Raw genomic sequence first — 17,297 nt, 5'->3', positions numbered from 1 at the left:
TGTGTAAGAAAAAAAAAAAACCCAAGCAAACAGAACGGCTACCTTGTATGATAACAGATAGCCTTACTTTTACTCTGATTAAATGTTGGGTGTCACAAAAACTCTCTTTAGGCATTATGTTGCCACGTTAAGCAAATGCAGGAGTGGCTAACAAGAGCACCAACTCCACTCTCATTGCTATTATCAGAACATAAGAAGAGCCTGCTGGATCAGGCTGGTGGCCCATCTAGGCCAGCATCCTGTCCTCAGTGGCCAACCAGATGCCTATGGGAAGCCCACAAGCAGGACCTGAGCGCAAGAGCACTCTCTCCTCCTGCGGTTTCTAGCAACCGGTACTTGGAACCATACTGCTTCCAACAGTGGAGGCAGGGTATAGCCATCTTGGCTAGTATCCATTGATAGCCTTACCCTCACCCTCTGCAAGTTGGATGTCTGAAGTACAGGAGGCTCTCTGCTGCAGAGATTCACCCTCCAACTTGTGGAGGGCAATGACAATGGTGACAGGAGGGCGGGCAGAACTAACCTGCTCATCCCCACTGCCCCCCGTTTACTAAACACAGCAATATAATGCCTGACGAAGGCTACTGTCAAACTTAAAGACTCTGCGGTGTCTACATACATGCGATCTTGAAAGGAGAGGTTTGACTTATGTCCACTAAGACCAGGGCATTTTGCATGATGGCACCTGCCCTTTAGAATGCACTCCCAATGAACATTAGGCAGGGAGCTAGGTTAGGCACCTACTGAAAACTTAGCTGTTCACCCATGCTTTCCCTGGCGGGTGATCCAGCTTTGTTAATAATCTCTGTATCTAAAGCTCTGTGAACAAACTCCAGTACCATTGCAATAAAAAGAAATAATGTTAAGATAGGTTATACAATATATATATTAAGCGAAAGGATATCATCTCTCTTCACATTTGATGCCAGGTGCTGTTCAGCAAACAGTTCCAAGAACCCACTTCAAAACTGAACTTAGCTTCATTTATGCACTCATTTCAAACAAAAAGAAAGATGCCACTTTTCAGCCACCTTTACGTTAGTTATACAAGAAATCTTACAGAGAAAGCCTTGTTCTTCCGGACAACCGTGATCTGGCCAGTCGGTGTATTGCAAATGCCACACCGTTTTCTCCTGACCCAGCAACAGGTGTTTGACCTTCAGACCTGTCGTGGCATAGCAACCGGAATCGGTGCGGAATTTGGTGGTCACCTTGAACTTCCCGTAAGTAGTTGAGCTGTGCTTGGAGCCAAGTTTCGGCCAGTAACGATGGCTTTTGGTTCGTCCTCTTTCCTGTTCCACAACAAAAGGAAGGAGAAACAAGAATCACCGTGGTTCTGTTCTTATAGCTATAGCTGCACCAGTCAAAGTGAACAAAGAACCACTTATTCCTGAAAATCAAGTACAGCGTCAGTATGGGGTAGTGCAGGGGTGGAATGCCTCACACCTGGGTGCCAAATGTGGCCCTTTGAACCTCTCCATCTGGCCCTTGGAACTCTCCCCAGGCCACACCCCCTCTAACCAGGCCACACGCCTCACTGGCCCTGCTTTTCGCCCCAAGTGTTTTTGCATGGCTGGAATGTGTCTTTCAACTTCCATAACGCCTCTTGCTTGTCTGGATGGAGAGAGGTCTGTACAGAAACTAGCTCACTGTACAAAGGAAAATTTACATTTGTTGCTGTGCCTTCATTTGCCTCAAAACATCCCTAAATTGTTAATAATCCTGAAATGATACTTGTTTAGACTACAGAAATATTGCACAACTACATTCAGCCTCAAACAATACTGTGTAGTTCAGACAAATTTTGTCTGGCATACATCATCGGTGTATAGCTTATATCACAGATTTGCTTCGTCGGGAGAAAACAGCTGTTTTAGTCAGCTATCCCAGTATTCAAGCACTGCTAGACTACCCCCCCCATGAACATCTCCCTTGCCTCAAGGCATCCAGGGATTCCAGGACTGCCTGTTTGTCATGGAGTACGCATTCACACTGCCATTACTGACTAGAGATTTCTACCATGTCAGGACAGTGAAGATTCCTTGCTGTTCACAAGCATCATAAAAGCCTTAATATGGATGGATGCATATAACCAGAGCTGAGGTCATGAGACAGCCCCATTGCTGGCGCTGTTTAGGAACAGATTTTCTCGGTGGTCAGATTATTCTGTAACTCTGCATTTAATGGACTCTTGCCCCCCCCCCTTCTGAACAGCTGATAGTGGTAAATGTTTAAAATGGGAAAGATCAGGCCACACTATTTGAACAGAACAGCTTCTCCTATGTGCCTGTAAAGGCAGCAGAATTCTGAACTGGATGCAGGGCTGGTTATTGGCGTGTGCCAGGTTTACATCACAACATACAGTTGTGGGATTACAACAGAAATAACTGTTTTGCTTGGCATGGGAATAAAGATGATTTTTTTTAAAAAAAAATAGATACTCTAAAAGGAACAATAGCTTCTGGTGTATTTGCAGCTGATAAGGATGCTAGTTATGCAGAGATGGCCTTGAATGGCTTGGGAATATCATTCTTTTCAAATAAGGGCAGCTTTATGTTCTCAGAATTCACTGCTTTGCTTGGCATGCTGCAATCTCTTGATGAAACTAAACTTCCATGATTACACCGTGTGGCCAGCTGGATGTTAGATTGTTACAAACAAGGTTGTAAGGGGTTGAGTCATCCCAGGCAGAGGTTCAAAGGAAGTTTTAGAAACAAAACACAAAAATCCAGAAGAGGAGGGAAGGCAGAAAACGACCAGCAAAGAGAAGCAGATTGTTAGAGGCAGGACTTCCTCAGTCACCAAAACACACACCCTATTTAAGCCTCCCCAAGCGTACACAAGATAAAACAAGGTCCGAACGTCACAGAGCAGTTCTTACTGTTATCCTCTAGCAGAGGGCAGGATTATCAAAGGAGAAAGAGCAAGCCCACAGAGGCCCAAGGAATGCAGGCTTCAAGGGCTGAACAAGGACTGGGTGGGAAAGAGAAAATTCAGGCAAACAAAATGTCTTTGAATATGCCAACTATATTTGTAATGAGGGCCGGCCTGGGGTCAGTGTCAGGCTCACTTGGGTGAATCCCGTTCCAAGAGGTTGTCTGAGGAGACACTTCATTGCCGTCAGGGCTTCTGTGGTGAAGATGGTGACATGAGCAACCTTTTGCTCCCCTTCTCCTCCACACCTTCCCTGCCCTAACACTGATCACAAAATTATGCCATTCCCTCCAGGTATCGGATGCTGGGGACTAAATCAGAGGGGCTGCGGATCACCATCCTGTGAATCTCCCGCTCCTTCTGAATGAACACTGTTTATTAAAACCAAATAATAATAAGAGAATGCTGGGAATGACAGGGATTGGTCTGTCAGCATGGCAATTCTTGTGTATTTCTCAGAATTAGTGTAATGGTCAGTGTTGGCCTCGGATTGGGGAGTCCTGAGTTCAAGTGCCTGCAAAGCCATGAAGCTCAGCAGCTGATTCTTCCTCTGTCTAACCTACCTCACTGTCCTGAGGTCCTTGGAGGGTAAAAATATTTTAATAATAATTTAAAAAATAATATTCCTGAAATATGCTCAGGTTGGGACTTGGGCAAACTGACACATCCCTTGCCTTGAACTGATTGGGAGGGGAGGGGACCAGACTGATGCCCTGGTTTCCTTGCTTAATCAAAATACATACAGGGAGGGGGGAACAGACCACTGTTTTCCAAGCAACAGCTGTTTTCCAAGCAACTCCTGTCTTGAATATACCAGGAAAGGCCTGGCCTGTATGCCCCTGCACCCAAGCTCTTCACTCCTCCCTTCACGTAAGTGGGAAAACAAGCCAGGAAGCTGCAGTTAATCATAGCTTCTCATTGTGTGTGACCTGGGAATCTATGTGGTTAATGGCTTCCAAGTAAGATTCAAATAAGCAGTGGTTCAAATATGGCTGTTTGGAAGCCATTAACCATAGTTTCCTGGTTTGCACGTACTGGGAAACTACAGTTAAATGGGTGGGGAAGAGAAAATTCAAGCACATAAACCATCTGTGGATCTACTGACTTCATCTGCAAAGAGGATCAATGGTTTGTTCCCCCACTTGCACAGAGGGAGTAGTGACACTGGTGATTTGTTAGCATTCAACCACAAATGCTTCTTGTAATGTTACGTACCTCCTCTGCTGTCACCATGGCTATCACATTCACCCCTTCTTGCCACACCATTTGCCAGAAATCATGGCATGTTTGTGGCAAAGGTCCTTGTGTGGCTATGTAGCGCCATTCTTCTCTACCCACTGTAACCTGAGGAAGAAAAAGAGAGAGGAGGAGAAAAACAAATCACTTCAAATTCATGCAACAATTAAACATTTTCAACTCTCTGTGTCGTAGCAACTGTGCCTAGTTGAGGAAGGGCTGTAGCTCAGTGGGAGAGCACCAGCTTTCCATGCAGATGGTCCCAGGTTCAGTCCCTGGCATCTCCAAGTAGGGCTGGGAGAGACTTCCTGCCTGAAACCCCGGAGAGCCATCACTGTGAACAATACTGAGCCAGATGGACCAATGGTCGGACTCAGTATAAGGCAGCTTCCCATGTTCCTCTTCATGCGCTCATAAAAGTTCACATTTATGTGTCAGCTAAACTCACTCGCCCATCCTTGCTGTTGTTACAGCAACATGGGATTTTCTGTCATGCACAAAACATCATTTATTTTTATTACTACTGCAAATTTCAAAGCAACTTGATGTGTGTGTGTGTATGCATGTATGTGTGTACAGACAGACAAGCTGGCAGACGTGCGCAAGGTGCACAAACACGCCTTATATGCAATATATACAAGCCCTACACAGTTTTCCACACCAGTAGCTTGCAGGACCAGGTCAACTTAGCTTCAGAAGGCAAGGCTGGAAATGATAAAACAATAGAAAATGACCTGGCCTATGTAGAGTAGCAGTGAACGCAGGGTTCAACACCCTTTTCCATCCCAACTTTTCCAGCTGAAACAAACCCATAAAACACCCACATTTTACAAATTTGGGGAGGGGGGAACCTGAATGGAAAGAAACAGGTTTGTCACTGATACATGCAGTTCCATCCTGAGGAATATACAACTGTGCTCATATGGTGAGCACATTATTATACTTCTCATGTGATATGTATGTATTTCATATGATATAGAAGGTGTGAATGATCCTGACAATTTCAGCAAGTTTCAGAATTTGAGCATAAGGACATAAGTAAAGCCTTCTTGGATTATGCCAAAGGCCCTTCTTGTCCAACATTCTGTTTTCACAGTGGCCAACCAATAGGAAGCCCAAGTGCAGGATTTGACCACAACAGCACTCTCCCCACTTCTGATTCCCACTAAATTGCATCCAGAGGCATAGTTCTTCAAAGATTATGAAACATCTGTGTTTCAAAAGGTAAAAAGAGAAAGTTGTGCACTGATGAGCGTATACAAGTCCACACACTGAAACCTGAGATTTTTTAATATCTGCAGACTAAAGTTGACCACTGTGAGAATAGGATGCTGCACTAGATGGGCCACTGGCCTCACCCAGCAGGCTCTTCTTGTGTTCTTATAAAGAGGCATTAATCTTGACAGTGTGGATCAAAATTAAGCAAAAGAAAGAAAGAAAAAAGGACAGCCAACCTTACCAAAGACTGCAAACTTGGACTAGCAGGGTATGAGTGTAGGGCCAGATTTTATCAGAATGTTATGAGAGTTTTGCTTTGCATGCTCAGTTGTGGTCCAAATGTTCAGCCTGCTGGCACGAGGCATGAACAAAAATCCATAAATAGTCTAGAGGGAGTGCACAGCCTGGAACGCAGCACCATTCTACTGCCCTGACTGCAGGATATTAAAAATTGATAACTGGGTGAAAAACACTCACTGCGTGACAGAGGTAAAAAAAAAAAAATCTGCAGATGCAATTTCACCTTCTGAGCAAAAGAACATCTGCTTGGCTTCTGTAACAGCCACTTGGAGTGAGGGAGGGGGAGTGCTGGCAGCTCATCAAGTTGTATACTACTAAGCATCAGCACATGTCACTACATGTGCCACAGAACAATGTGGGTACGTCCAATGCTGACACGCAAGATGAAATATGAACTCTTAAAACTGGCTGGGGAGAATTCTTTCTTGGCCCCTGCCACTTGATGGGGCAAAAATTATGCTTTTGGAAATGATTTGCCCTCCCCCAAATGGCCAAAAAAAGAATTAGATTCTGCAATCAGTCATCCAAGCCGGGATAGATCATGCCAAAAACACACAGTATCTGCTACCCACCAGATCTTTTGGCAGAAATCTGACAGGATTCTGGTTTAAGAGAGGTGTTTTGACTCAACAAGGGCTTAGCATTCTAAATTTATGACCGAACCGCACTTGGAACTTGGTACAGATGTCTTGCAGGCAAGATATGCTTGTAATTTAATATTGTTTTGACCAGGGCTGAAAATGTTCACAAAAGCAGGCCCATTTAAAGTTTTGTCAAATCATCCCTGGCTACTAGCCATACTGGCCAAGGCTGATGGGAGTTAAGAGTCCAAAAACATTCAGAGGCCCAGTCTCCCCACCCCTGAGTTAGGCAGAAAAAACAAAGTGGTTTACCTGGAGAGCAATAGAGCTCACTGAATAACCCAGGGCTAGTCACTCCCTCTTGTCCTAACCTACCTCACTGGGTTGTTGAAATAAAGCGGGAGGGGGACGAGCCACAAACGCCACCCTGATCTACTTGGAGGAAAGGCAGAATATAAATGTGAAATTATCATGAAAGTATTTGAACCAACTTCTTTCTACAAACAATTCAGCTTTTTCAATTTCAGGATGCAGAATGTAGGGATTGCTCAAATCAAAGCTCAACCTTGGGGGAAGGTCCGTAGCTCAGTGGGGGAACATCTGCTTCGCATGCAGAAAGTCCCTGGGTTCAACCCCTGCCTGAAACGCTAGAGAGCTACTGCCAGTCAGAGTAGACAATACTGAGCTAGATGGACTAACGGTCTGTATAAGGCAGTTTCCTGTGTTCCATGGACTAAAGATGGCACAGATTTCCTTCTCAACCAGCACCTAAGCTAGAAGCAGCAGGAAAAAGCCTTTCACTAGCCCACTGGAACCTTAGCTATGGGGTAGAATCCAAATAAATAAATAATCTCTCCTTTAAAAAAAGAACCAGAATAAGAGATCTCTGAGCATGCACAAGAAACCTGCTTGTACAAGGCATCGTTGTGCATGCTCAAGAGTGGACTGTGAAACTGAATCCACTCTGGGGGGTTTCCCTACCACAGCCTCACAGGGTGGCCTGAAGCAATCGTATTTCCTTCACCAATAAAACAGGAATATAGTAACTCAATCCTATGTGTGTTTACTTAGGGCCACTGGGAGGCTGCCCCCCCCAATGCACACTCAGAAGAACATCACAGCATGTGGGAGATCAACTGGCCCCATCCACTGGCCAGAGAGGGAGCAGTTGCGCTCCGTCTCAATTGACGGCAGCCTTGATACTGCCATGCTGAGGGGCAGCATACTCTGGCCTCTGTCAGCGGCCAAGGGACTGAGGGTTACTGGGGGGGCTTGTCTCCCTTCCTCCCAGGAAGAACTTCATGGCATGAGGAGATCCACCTGGCCTCGTCCATCAGCCAAAGGAAGAGCTTGCTCTTCCCACTGAAAAGAACGCTTTTAAATGATGAATGAGTGCTTCTGCTTATTTTTTTCCCTTCTCCCTCCCAGTCTCTTCACCCTTTGCGTCATGGGTTTGAGATTGTAAGCCTGAGGGTTATTGATTGTTTAAGCTGCTCTGGGAGCCTTTTTTTTTTTTTGCTGAAAGAAAGAGGGAAAGAGAGAGGAAGAAAGGGAGTTGTATTGTGTCTAATGGGACTTAATCCCAAATTAAGCGTGTTTAGGATTATAGCCTAAGTGAGTCACAAAACAGGGTTATGGTGAGGATGAACAAAGGTTAAGATGTGAAAGACAAAATTCATTTTAAAAAAATGTTTTAACACATCATAATAATTACAATTCCATGACAACAGGCACAGGTTAAATATAGGTTAACTGAGGCTAAGAGAGAAGGATTGGTGACTGGCCTGCCCCTTAAATTCACATCTGAATGCTGGTCTCCCAAGTTCAAGCCCAACCTCTGTATCCACAAAACCAGAGTCTTTTTCAGCAGCAGGACTTGGCTTTCCCTGTCTTTACCTTGATGTGTGAGGCATTGATGTAGCCTGTGTTGTTCTCTTTGGTTGGGACGAGCTCCACGCGGTTCTCCTCGTACGGGATGACTTCTCGGACACGGTTACGCTCCGTGTTCTCTGGAAGTGATGCTGTGGTAAAGACTCCGTCTGGCTTCTTCTTTGGAATCTGCTCATATTCAGTGAATACCATCCCCTCTTCCAGTTTTCTCCTCAAGATTTTGCACTATTTGCCATTTTTTTTAAAAGAAAAGAGGGTGTTCTAGTCAAAAGCGGCTCCACATCTAAAACAATAGCTGCTTGTCTTTCAATAATGGGATCAATCTACACAGCAAGTTCAGTTTGGCACATGGTGGGAGGATTACACCATTCTTACTCTATCATTGGACCATTCTCCCATCCATCACCAGAGCAGCCCCCTCCATTGGATACTAAGGATCACTAACTGCCATCACTTCCATCTTGTCTGCATTTTGTTATGTTCTCTATAGTGGTTTAGGGTTAGAATGCTTGTTCCTGGTTCTCATGAAAAAAAGGGTTTACTTTACAGATGATACCATAGTCTAAAACTCCTGTTAATTTCTCCCCAGTTGTTTCATATAGATCAGACGTTCCCAGTGGTCCATGAGTTTCATTCAGGTTGTCCGCAGCATGTCCATATTAAATATCCATATTGATTTTCAAATATATTTTTATTGCTTCATTTATTACTTATATTTTATTGCATTACAATTTGAAGTCTATGGAATGGAAATGGTAATAAAATAAAAGAGATAAAAGAAGTAATAAAAACACAATTAAAAAGCATACTGCACCTAGCACTGTACAATGAAATGGCTACAACAGGCAGAAAAATGGTCTGCTAAGTCCCTCGGCAATTTTCAACTGGTCCATGTTAGGAACCACTAGATGCTAGGGGGCAGTGGAGAAAAAGTGGACATTTGAGGCAGGCCAAAGGATAGGTCAACGAACAAAGGAGTGGAATCCATAATCATCTTGATTCCACTTTCTGTGGCTGTTACATCAGAGAAAGAAGTGGAACCATTTTAAACTCGTTAGTTTCCCGTTATCTCAGGGGATCCAAAAAAATTACACAGTTCACCAGGTCAAAATCTGAAGAGACGTCTAGTAAAATGACCAGAGTCATGTTGCCTCTGATGGCCTTCAGAAGCAAATTGTCCACAGAGCCAACCTATATAGTCTCAGTCTTATGGTGTAAATACCTTTGGACATGGAAACATTTTTGACGAACACTGCTGTACCCATATAGCTATAAACAGCAGTTAATAATGATGATAGTGCAAACTCTTCCAGAGAGAGTTAATGCCAATGGTGTTGTAATAGTGGTATGACACTGCTTCATTAATGCATAGTGTGGATGCAGTCTCAGACTTATTTTTTTATTCTATAAACACATGCTTATGGAACAACCTATATCTATAGAAGTGTGCACATTTCATTAATTCAAATACCCATTATAGACTTATAGAGACTTCTGTGGGCAAGTTGCCCCTCCTATTTGGATGGGACAGAATTCACATGAGCCATCACTGGCCCCAAATCATGCATCCCCGTGTTACACCGGTGATCTTATGCACAGAACAGTGATTTTTGCAGCCATGTGTTATTGGAGCTGTATGGTATGTTTTAATACTTCAGAAACCGTTACCGACAGAAACCAAAACAGAAAGCTTTGTTTTGCAAGTCCTATTCTTACCCGCTCATCCATTGGCACCTTCACTACTTCATCCTGGCTGTCCTCAGGCACTGGAACTCGAGCGACTGAGAGACCATTGAGTGCTGCCAACATCAAGGGCCTCTTCTGGGCCTCCAGGCCTGCCATCTTCTGTTTCTCTAGATACTTTTGGCAAGAAAAGGCATGCTTTCATCTCGGAGTGATTAGAAATAAAGCCAGCAGAATGTTGGAATGTCTTTTTAATCTCCCGCAAAATCTACAACTCCGGCTGAGGAGTGCAGATGATCATCATTAGCAGAACAAATCCAAATGCGTCTCCTAAACTTCCTATTATTTCCCGGGAGGGGGGAGGCTGTTCCTACATGAACGCATAGTTTTGATTTCAAAGGAACAGTCCCATGATACAGAGGACTTGGCCATCTGTGTGTGTGTATATGTATGTGCGCGTAAACGTTAGGCAGAGAGTGAGCTGAATCAAGCGAGCCAAACAAACCACAAAGATGATACATAAGCCCAGACCAGTGGTGGATTTTTAAACAGCAATTGTTACATTGAAATTAGTATAATGAGCTCTCTTAAGCGTATAGTAAGTACAGATTCACCACCACCACATCCTCTAGGAAAAGCCAAGTGGAAATACTTCATTGCCACCAGGTAGATGGTGTGCAAGGGGACAAAACTGTGAAATGTAAAATGAGAAGTGTTTTTAGCTCTGAAATAAGTAAAATTGTTCTTTTGCTTGTTTGTTTATTTGAATCTGCCTCTGTTTACTTCCAAATGGGGGTTGAAAATCCAGAACTGCCACCAATTCTCCTTGCAATCGAGGGTGAACAAAGTGTTTTCTTGACAAGTCTCCTGTTGTTATTTCTGTGTTGTTTTAGAAGGATTGTTTTATTGCACATTTTAATTATGGATGTTTGCATTTTAGTATTGGTGTAATTGGTTTTTATACTTGTAGTCTTCTAAACAGCTTGGAAGCCAGTTTTGGCATTAAGTGATATATAAGTAAGCAAGTAAGTAAGTAAATAAATAAATAATAAAACTTTATTGCCTTCACTCTGAATGCATGTACATTTTTGTGACCTTTTAAATCCCCCAGTCACCAGGGACAAGGGGAGGGTTTCGTTTGGTCTAATTTGCACACTTCCCAAAGCAATATGCAAAATTCACCATCCACATAAAAAGGAAAATATTTGTGAAAACAACACTTTAATTGCTTGCAAGAATGTGTATATCAGGCAAAATTGTGTTCAAAAATGGGTATATAAGGAGAAAGGTGCACTAAAATGCTGACAAATTTTCATGAGGACTTTTAAAAAAACTGATGCAGAAATGCGGCAAACCAAAGACTGCAAAAACAAGAAACTGAAATCGATAGATTTGTCCATCTTTGCCCGTTGCCAAAAGAAGGGCAGTTTTCACAGGGGGCAAAAGGTTTTTGTGAAATGCCTCCCTTGCTTCTTTTCAGCTCATTGCCAGTTCATTCCTGCATTTCAATTCTATGAATTTATCACTTTGTACATAGGCTCCACAAGAATACAGAGTACCATTCAGCATTCATTCTATATGGAGCTACGGGCTCGTATTCAACTAAGTCCCACTTGAACAGACCCACTGAAATGAATGAACCTAAGTTAGTCATGTATATTCACTTAAATGGGTTTACCCTGAGCAGAACTAGCACGGAATTCCACCCATTGTAATTAAACCAGGTTTGGCAGTTTACAGTGCAGGCATTATAGCGATCTGGAGACACAGTGGGGGAACAATTGTGCTGCCTCGCCTCCCCCTTCCTGGTCACGCTCCACAAGTTGAAGGGCAACTGTCTGCAGTAGGGAGTCTCCTGTATTCGTCCAGGCTGCCCATGTGATGTAAAACCCTGGAAAATCCTGCTTGGATTCTACAGCATGCGGGGAGCCTTCCAGCTCTCCAGTACATTGAAGGTAAAGGCAATGGCAAGCGGGACAAGGAAGCCAATGCCCTTGTCTATACTCCCACGCCCCTGCTTCAGGATTACTATAACAAAAGAAGCAATGATTTTGTTGTTATTCACCCTTTCTCCCAAAGGATCCCAGGGCAGCAATCACAATACAATTCAAAAGAAAAAAAATAAAAAGCTTTACAAAAGTCTAAATAAATTTGCTAAGAGCAGGGTCGGTTCTAAAGGGCGGCCAGGTGGGTCACTGGCCCGAGGGCCCCTGAGGGGGCCCTCCGCTCCCCTTCTGCGAACCGCAGCAGGACCTGCGGATCGCAGGATGGGAGGAGCTTCCGAGCCGCCCACCATCCCCACGCTTCACCTACCTTTCTCTCTGCTGTTTTTTGCAGCGCGCGCAGGGTTGCCATCAATTAAGATGGTGGCCGAGGTTTCCGTGAGGGGCTGAAGCCTCTGCCGCCATCTTGGTTGATGGCAACAATGTACGCATGTGCATGCCACCAACCAAGGTGGCGGCACAGGCTTCAGCCCCTTACGGAAACCTCGGCCACCATCTTGATCGATGGCAACCCTGCACGCGCAGTGTGCGCAGCTGCAAAAACCAGCAGCAACAGGTAGGTGAAGCGGGGGGATGGCAGGCGGCTTGGAAGCTCCTGTCCTGCGATCCATGCTCGTGCTGCGGATCGCGGAAGGGGAGCGGAGAGGCCCGCAGCATGCTGGTGCCCAAGGGCCCCGGCATGCCTGGAGCTGGCCCTGGCTAAGAGTCATGTATCTTCACAATAATTTCAAGGTTGCCAGAAACAGTATCTTTCAGCCATCAAACGCCTGGGTAAATGGGAATGTTTCTAAATTTCATCATGACTGTTAACAATGAGGGAGGCAGATGGACCTCACTGGGATAGGCATTCTACAAACAGGAAACTGCCACTGAGGAGGCCCTGTCATGGGTCACCACTAACTGGGGAGCACCCAACAGTACCAACAGGGTGTCACCTGCCAATCGTAGGGCCCGACAGGGATGATATCAAGGGAGACACTCTTTTTGCCTCTTTAATGCCTCACTAGAGCTAATAAAGAGCTGCAAGTCAGATCTAGATGCCTCCAGGAAAGCTGTTCTTATGGTTCTCCCTGGCCTTATCACTTCATAAACCTCTGTTGTTGGCAGTAGCGCATCTGGGTGTTTCCAGATTTGTAAGAAGCACTGCAATTATGTCTAGTTGCTTCTGGCTGACCTGGAAACAACATAAACTAAGGAATTATGATGATGGGAGGGGCTGTGGAAAAAACTTTGCCCTGGCATGATATTTAAGTTCTTTGGTGTGGGCACCTTTTTAAAAAAAAAAAATCTGGAAGTGCGAGAATGTCTTCAGCTATTTCGTTTTTTTTTTTAGGTGATGTAAGTGATGCAAGTGTCCAGGCTTCCATCTGTTCCAGCTTCTCATTCATGGCAGTGGGAATGTGGTCTGGTGCTAAGTATCCTGCAGATCAAGCTGCCACTGAGCATGATCCAGCCAAAGTTAAGAACTTTAAAGTCCTACTGATTTCAGCGGGAGAGTTAACTTCCCCAATGAAATCAATGGAATTTAAAAGTGCTTCAGTATGGTTGAATTGGTCCCATCAGTGGTTGCAAAGCATCACAAAATTTCTTGTTATGCCTTCAACAGTGTTGGGCAGAGTTTGGGTTCACATGTACTATGAGATCATGGTTTAATAGCTGGTTTGTCCTTTTTGGATATAATGGTAAGCTGTGGTCAGTTAAAAAACATGAAAGATGCTTCTAATTTCCTTCTTGCAGCTGTGCATGAAGGAGAGGAGGAATATGTGAGCCCAAAGCTCATGCTTGCTCATTCACGTAATACTAAACCAGGGTTTAGCAAACCATGGCTTAGCACCACTCTAGAATTAGGTCACTTTTTGAACCCAAGCATGCTCACAAACCATAATTTGTTTGGAGCCAACCCAGGTTTTGAAACCATATGGTTTGCAAACCATAGTTTGTGCTCCTTCTGGTTTGCTGTTGAATTCACAGGCTATTGATAAACCATGGTTCAGGCCTCTAAAGGCTGCTGTACCATGGAGATGAGAGTTAACTGATGAAACTGAGCAGTCCTAAGCAGATGGGAAACAAAAGCAGGCAACTAGCTCCAAATCATGGTTGCCTGTTGTACGTTTAGAAGAGCCCTGCTCTTCCAACTTAACTGTGGTTAGCAGATTGGCTTGATGCCTCAATTGGAATAATTACTCATGAAGTTCTTATACCTTAGAGGCATGACTAGAAGCTCTGAACCTTGCATGGCAAAAGAAGACGGAATGAGATAAAGTCAAGCACTGTGAGCAGCATCTTGAGAATCTCTGCATCATTCTTTAAATTAAGTTTCTAGCCAGAGGATTACAACGCCATTTTTTTTTTTACTAAAGCTACATTCTTGATCCAACTCTCTGACTAAGGATGGGGGAGAATATCCACTAAATCAGACTTAGTGCTGGATTCCGACTGAATTTGACAGTCCACTATCTTTTGGACTGGCACTGATTTCTTGCAGTGGGCCACAGCTGTAATCGGCCCGGATTTTGCGGCCACGGCTGCAATTGGGACAGATTTTCCCCCCTGAAATTTTCCTCCTGTTTTACATGATTATCTTCATAATTTCCTCAAAGTTGCTGCATTCGTAACACTATGGGTGTGATAACAATTGCCATTTGTCCATTATATATTACGGGGAAAATGTGTTATTATTGCCATATAATGCAAAAAATGTTGGCTGCCTACCCTGCCTTAGGCTATATATGTCATCAATGTTAACTGTCAAATCATCCTGCAATTTCGTGTCCTGGAAGGGCGTAAGTGGTAGGCCACGCCAACTTAGGGGAACAAAGGATAGATGTATTATACCCATCCCTTGTTCCGGGCCTGCCCAAAACCAGAAGATAGCTGGGAGATGTAAGACTCCATCCAACCTTCGACTGCTGTTATGTAACGCCAGGTCTGTAGTTCAGAAAACATCCCTCATCCACGATCTTATCCTGGATGAGAAGGCAGACCTGGTATGCATTACGGAGACCTGGCTGGATGAGGCCTCAGCTCCCACACTTGAGGTCATGTGCCCAGCGGGTTTCCAATATGCACAGCAGTCGAGGATTGGTAGGCGGGGAGGCAGTTATTTATCGAGAGTCCTTGGTTTTCACCAGACCTCCTCTCCACGAGACCAAGTTTGTTGATTGTATGTACTGGAGGTTGGGACCAAAGGGCAGTTTAGGAATTCTGCTTGTGTACCGCCCACCCCGCTGCACAGTAGACTCCCTGACCGAGGTGCTTGAGGTGGTCTCGGCTGTGCGGTTGTTTACCCCGAATCTATTGGTTTTGGGGGATTTCAACCTGCATGCTGAGGCCGCTCTCATTGGAGCCCCTCGGGATTTCATTGAAACCATGACTTCATGGGAACTGCACCTAAGTAATATGGGTCCCACCCATGTAGCTGGCCATACTATTGACCTTGTGTTTGTCTCGGGTGAGAAGGGAAGTGATCTGAAAATGGGGACTGTTTCTGCTAGCCCTGTGTCATGGTCAGATCACTATCTGATGAATATGGATCTCTCTCTGCCGCATACCCTCCACAGGGGACAAGGACCTATTAGGATGGTCCGCCCCAGACGCCTGATGAAATCCAAAGGATTCCTGAATGCGCTGGGTGATTTGGAGCTTACTGAAGGACACCCGGTCGAAACCCTGGTGACGGAGTGGAATAGGGAGATCACTAGGGCAATAGACCGGGTGGCACCAAAATGTCCTCTCCTCCTGAATAGAACTCAGACTGCACCCTGGTATACACCACGGTTGCGCGGTCTGAGACAGGAAGTGAGATGACTAGAACGCCGATGGCGGAAGTCGTGCACTGAAGGCGATCGGACACTGGTTAGAGCGGCAATTGCGGCCTACCAGCGGGCAACAAAGGCAGCAAAGAGGCAATTTTTTGCTGCCTCTATTGCGTCTGCAGAGTGCTGTCCCAGGAGGTTGTTCCAAGTGGTCCGAAGCCTGGTTGGTCCAGTTGCGCAGGAACCTATGGAACATTCAAAAGCCTCCTGTGACACATTTGTAAAACACTTTGTCGATAAAATCGAGCCCCTGAAGGACAAGATTCCGTACGTCGTGGTTACAAGTAGTGGTCCAGAGGCGGCGAGCTGCAGTCCGGTCTGCTGGGATCGGTTTCACCCTCTTCTCTCTGATGACGTGGACAAGGTGCTCTCTACAGTGAAGCCTACCACATGCTTGCTTGACCCTTGCCCGTCATGGCTCGTTACGAACTGTAAAGCGGAACTGGGCAAAGGGATTAAGGCAATGGTAAATGCGTCCTTGGAGGACGGTGTAATGCCATTACCCCTCAAGGAGGCAATAATAAGACCTATTCTGAAAAAGTCCTCCTTGGATCCCCAAGATTTAAACAACTTTCGCCCAGTTTCCAATTTACCGTTTTTGGGCAAGGTGATTGAGCGTGTGGTGGCTACACAGTTACAGACACACTTGGAGGAAGCAGATTATTTAGATCCTTTCCAGTCGGACTTCAGGACTGGACACGGAACTGAAACAGCCTTGGTCGCTCTGGTGGATGATATGAGGAGGGCGTTGGATAGGGGAGAACACACTTTCCTCGTCCTCCTGGATCTCTCAGTGGCTTTCGATACCATTGACCATGGTATCCTGTTAAGTCGGCTGGAGGGGTTGGGAATAGGAGGCACTGTTTCACGGTGGTTCCGTTCCTATCTCTCCAGCAGATACCAACGGGTAGCGTTGGGGGATGAGGTTTCAGACCCTTGGCCCCTCAACTGCGGCGTGCCACAGGGCTCTATCCTCTCCCCCATGCTATTCAACATTTATATGAAACCGCTGGGAGCCATCATCAGGAGTTTTGGGCTGCAGTGTCACCAATATGTGGATGACACGCAGCTCTATCTCTCATTTAAATCCTCACCAGAGTTGGCTGTGGATACCTTGTCCAATTGTCTGGAGTCCGTAAGTGGATGGATGGGAGAGAACAGGCTGAAGCTAAACCCCGACAAGACCGAGGTGTTACTAGTGGGGGATAAAAGAAGGCTGGGAAATTTTGACCTGGTACTTAATGGGGTGAAATTACCCCTGAAAGACCAGGTCTGCAGCCTAGGGGTCATTTTGGACTCCCAGCTGTCTATGGAGGCTCAGGTTTCTGCAGTGAGCCGGGCAGCTTGGTACCAACTTCATCTGGTACAAAGGCTGCGTCCCTACCTTCCTCTACACCTGCTCCCACGAGTGATACATGCCCTGGTCTCCTCTCGATTAGACTATTGTAATGCGCTCTACGTGGGGTTACCCCTGAAGACGGTCCGGAAATTACAACTGGTACAGAATGCGGCGGCACGCTTAATAAAGCAAAGCCGTCGCCGGGACCACGTTACCCCAGTGTTGATGGAGTTGCCAGTTGTGTACCGGGCCCAATTCAAGGTGTTGGTACTAACCTTTAAAACCCTATACGGTTCCG

The 17,297-nt window shown here is 45.3% G+C and overlaps 1 protein-coding gene across 5 annotated transcripts in view; it reads right to left on the bottom strand.

Moving 5' to 3' along the window:
• The window catches only part of PTPN14 (protein tyrosine phosphatase non-receptor type 14), a 174,773-nt gene that overhangs the window by 8,669 nt on the left and 148,807 nt on the right, over positions 1-17,297 (bottom strand). For all 5 annotated transcript variants that reach the window (XM_061625211.1, XM_061625212.1, XM_061625213.1 and 2 more), the window contains 4 exons: positions 9,876-10,019; positions 8,166-8,384; positions 4,150-4,278; positions 1,061-1,292 (listed from right to left, as the gene is read on the bottom strand). In XM_061625211.1, coding sequence (XP_061481195.1) covers positions 1,061-1,292; positions 4,150-4,278; positions 8,166-8,384; positions 9,876-10,019 — 724 coding nt within the window. The remainder of the gene's footprint in view (positions 1-1,060; positions 1,293-4,149; positions 4,279-8,165; positions 8,385-9,875; positions 10,020-17,297) is intronic.

Source organism: Rhineura floridana, chromosome 4, assembly GCF_030035675.1.
Source record: "Rhineura floridana isolate rRhiFlo1 chromosome 4, rRhiFlo1.hap2, whole genome shotgun sequence".
Taxonomy (NCBI): Eukaryota; Metazoa; Chordata; class Lepidosauria; order Squamata; family Rhineuridae; genus Rhineura; species Rhineura floridana.
The sequence above is the reverse complement of the archived record's forward strand: the minus strand, read 5'-3'. Positions and strand labels throughout refer to the sequence as shown.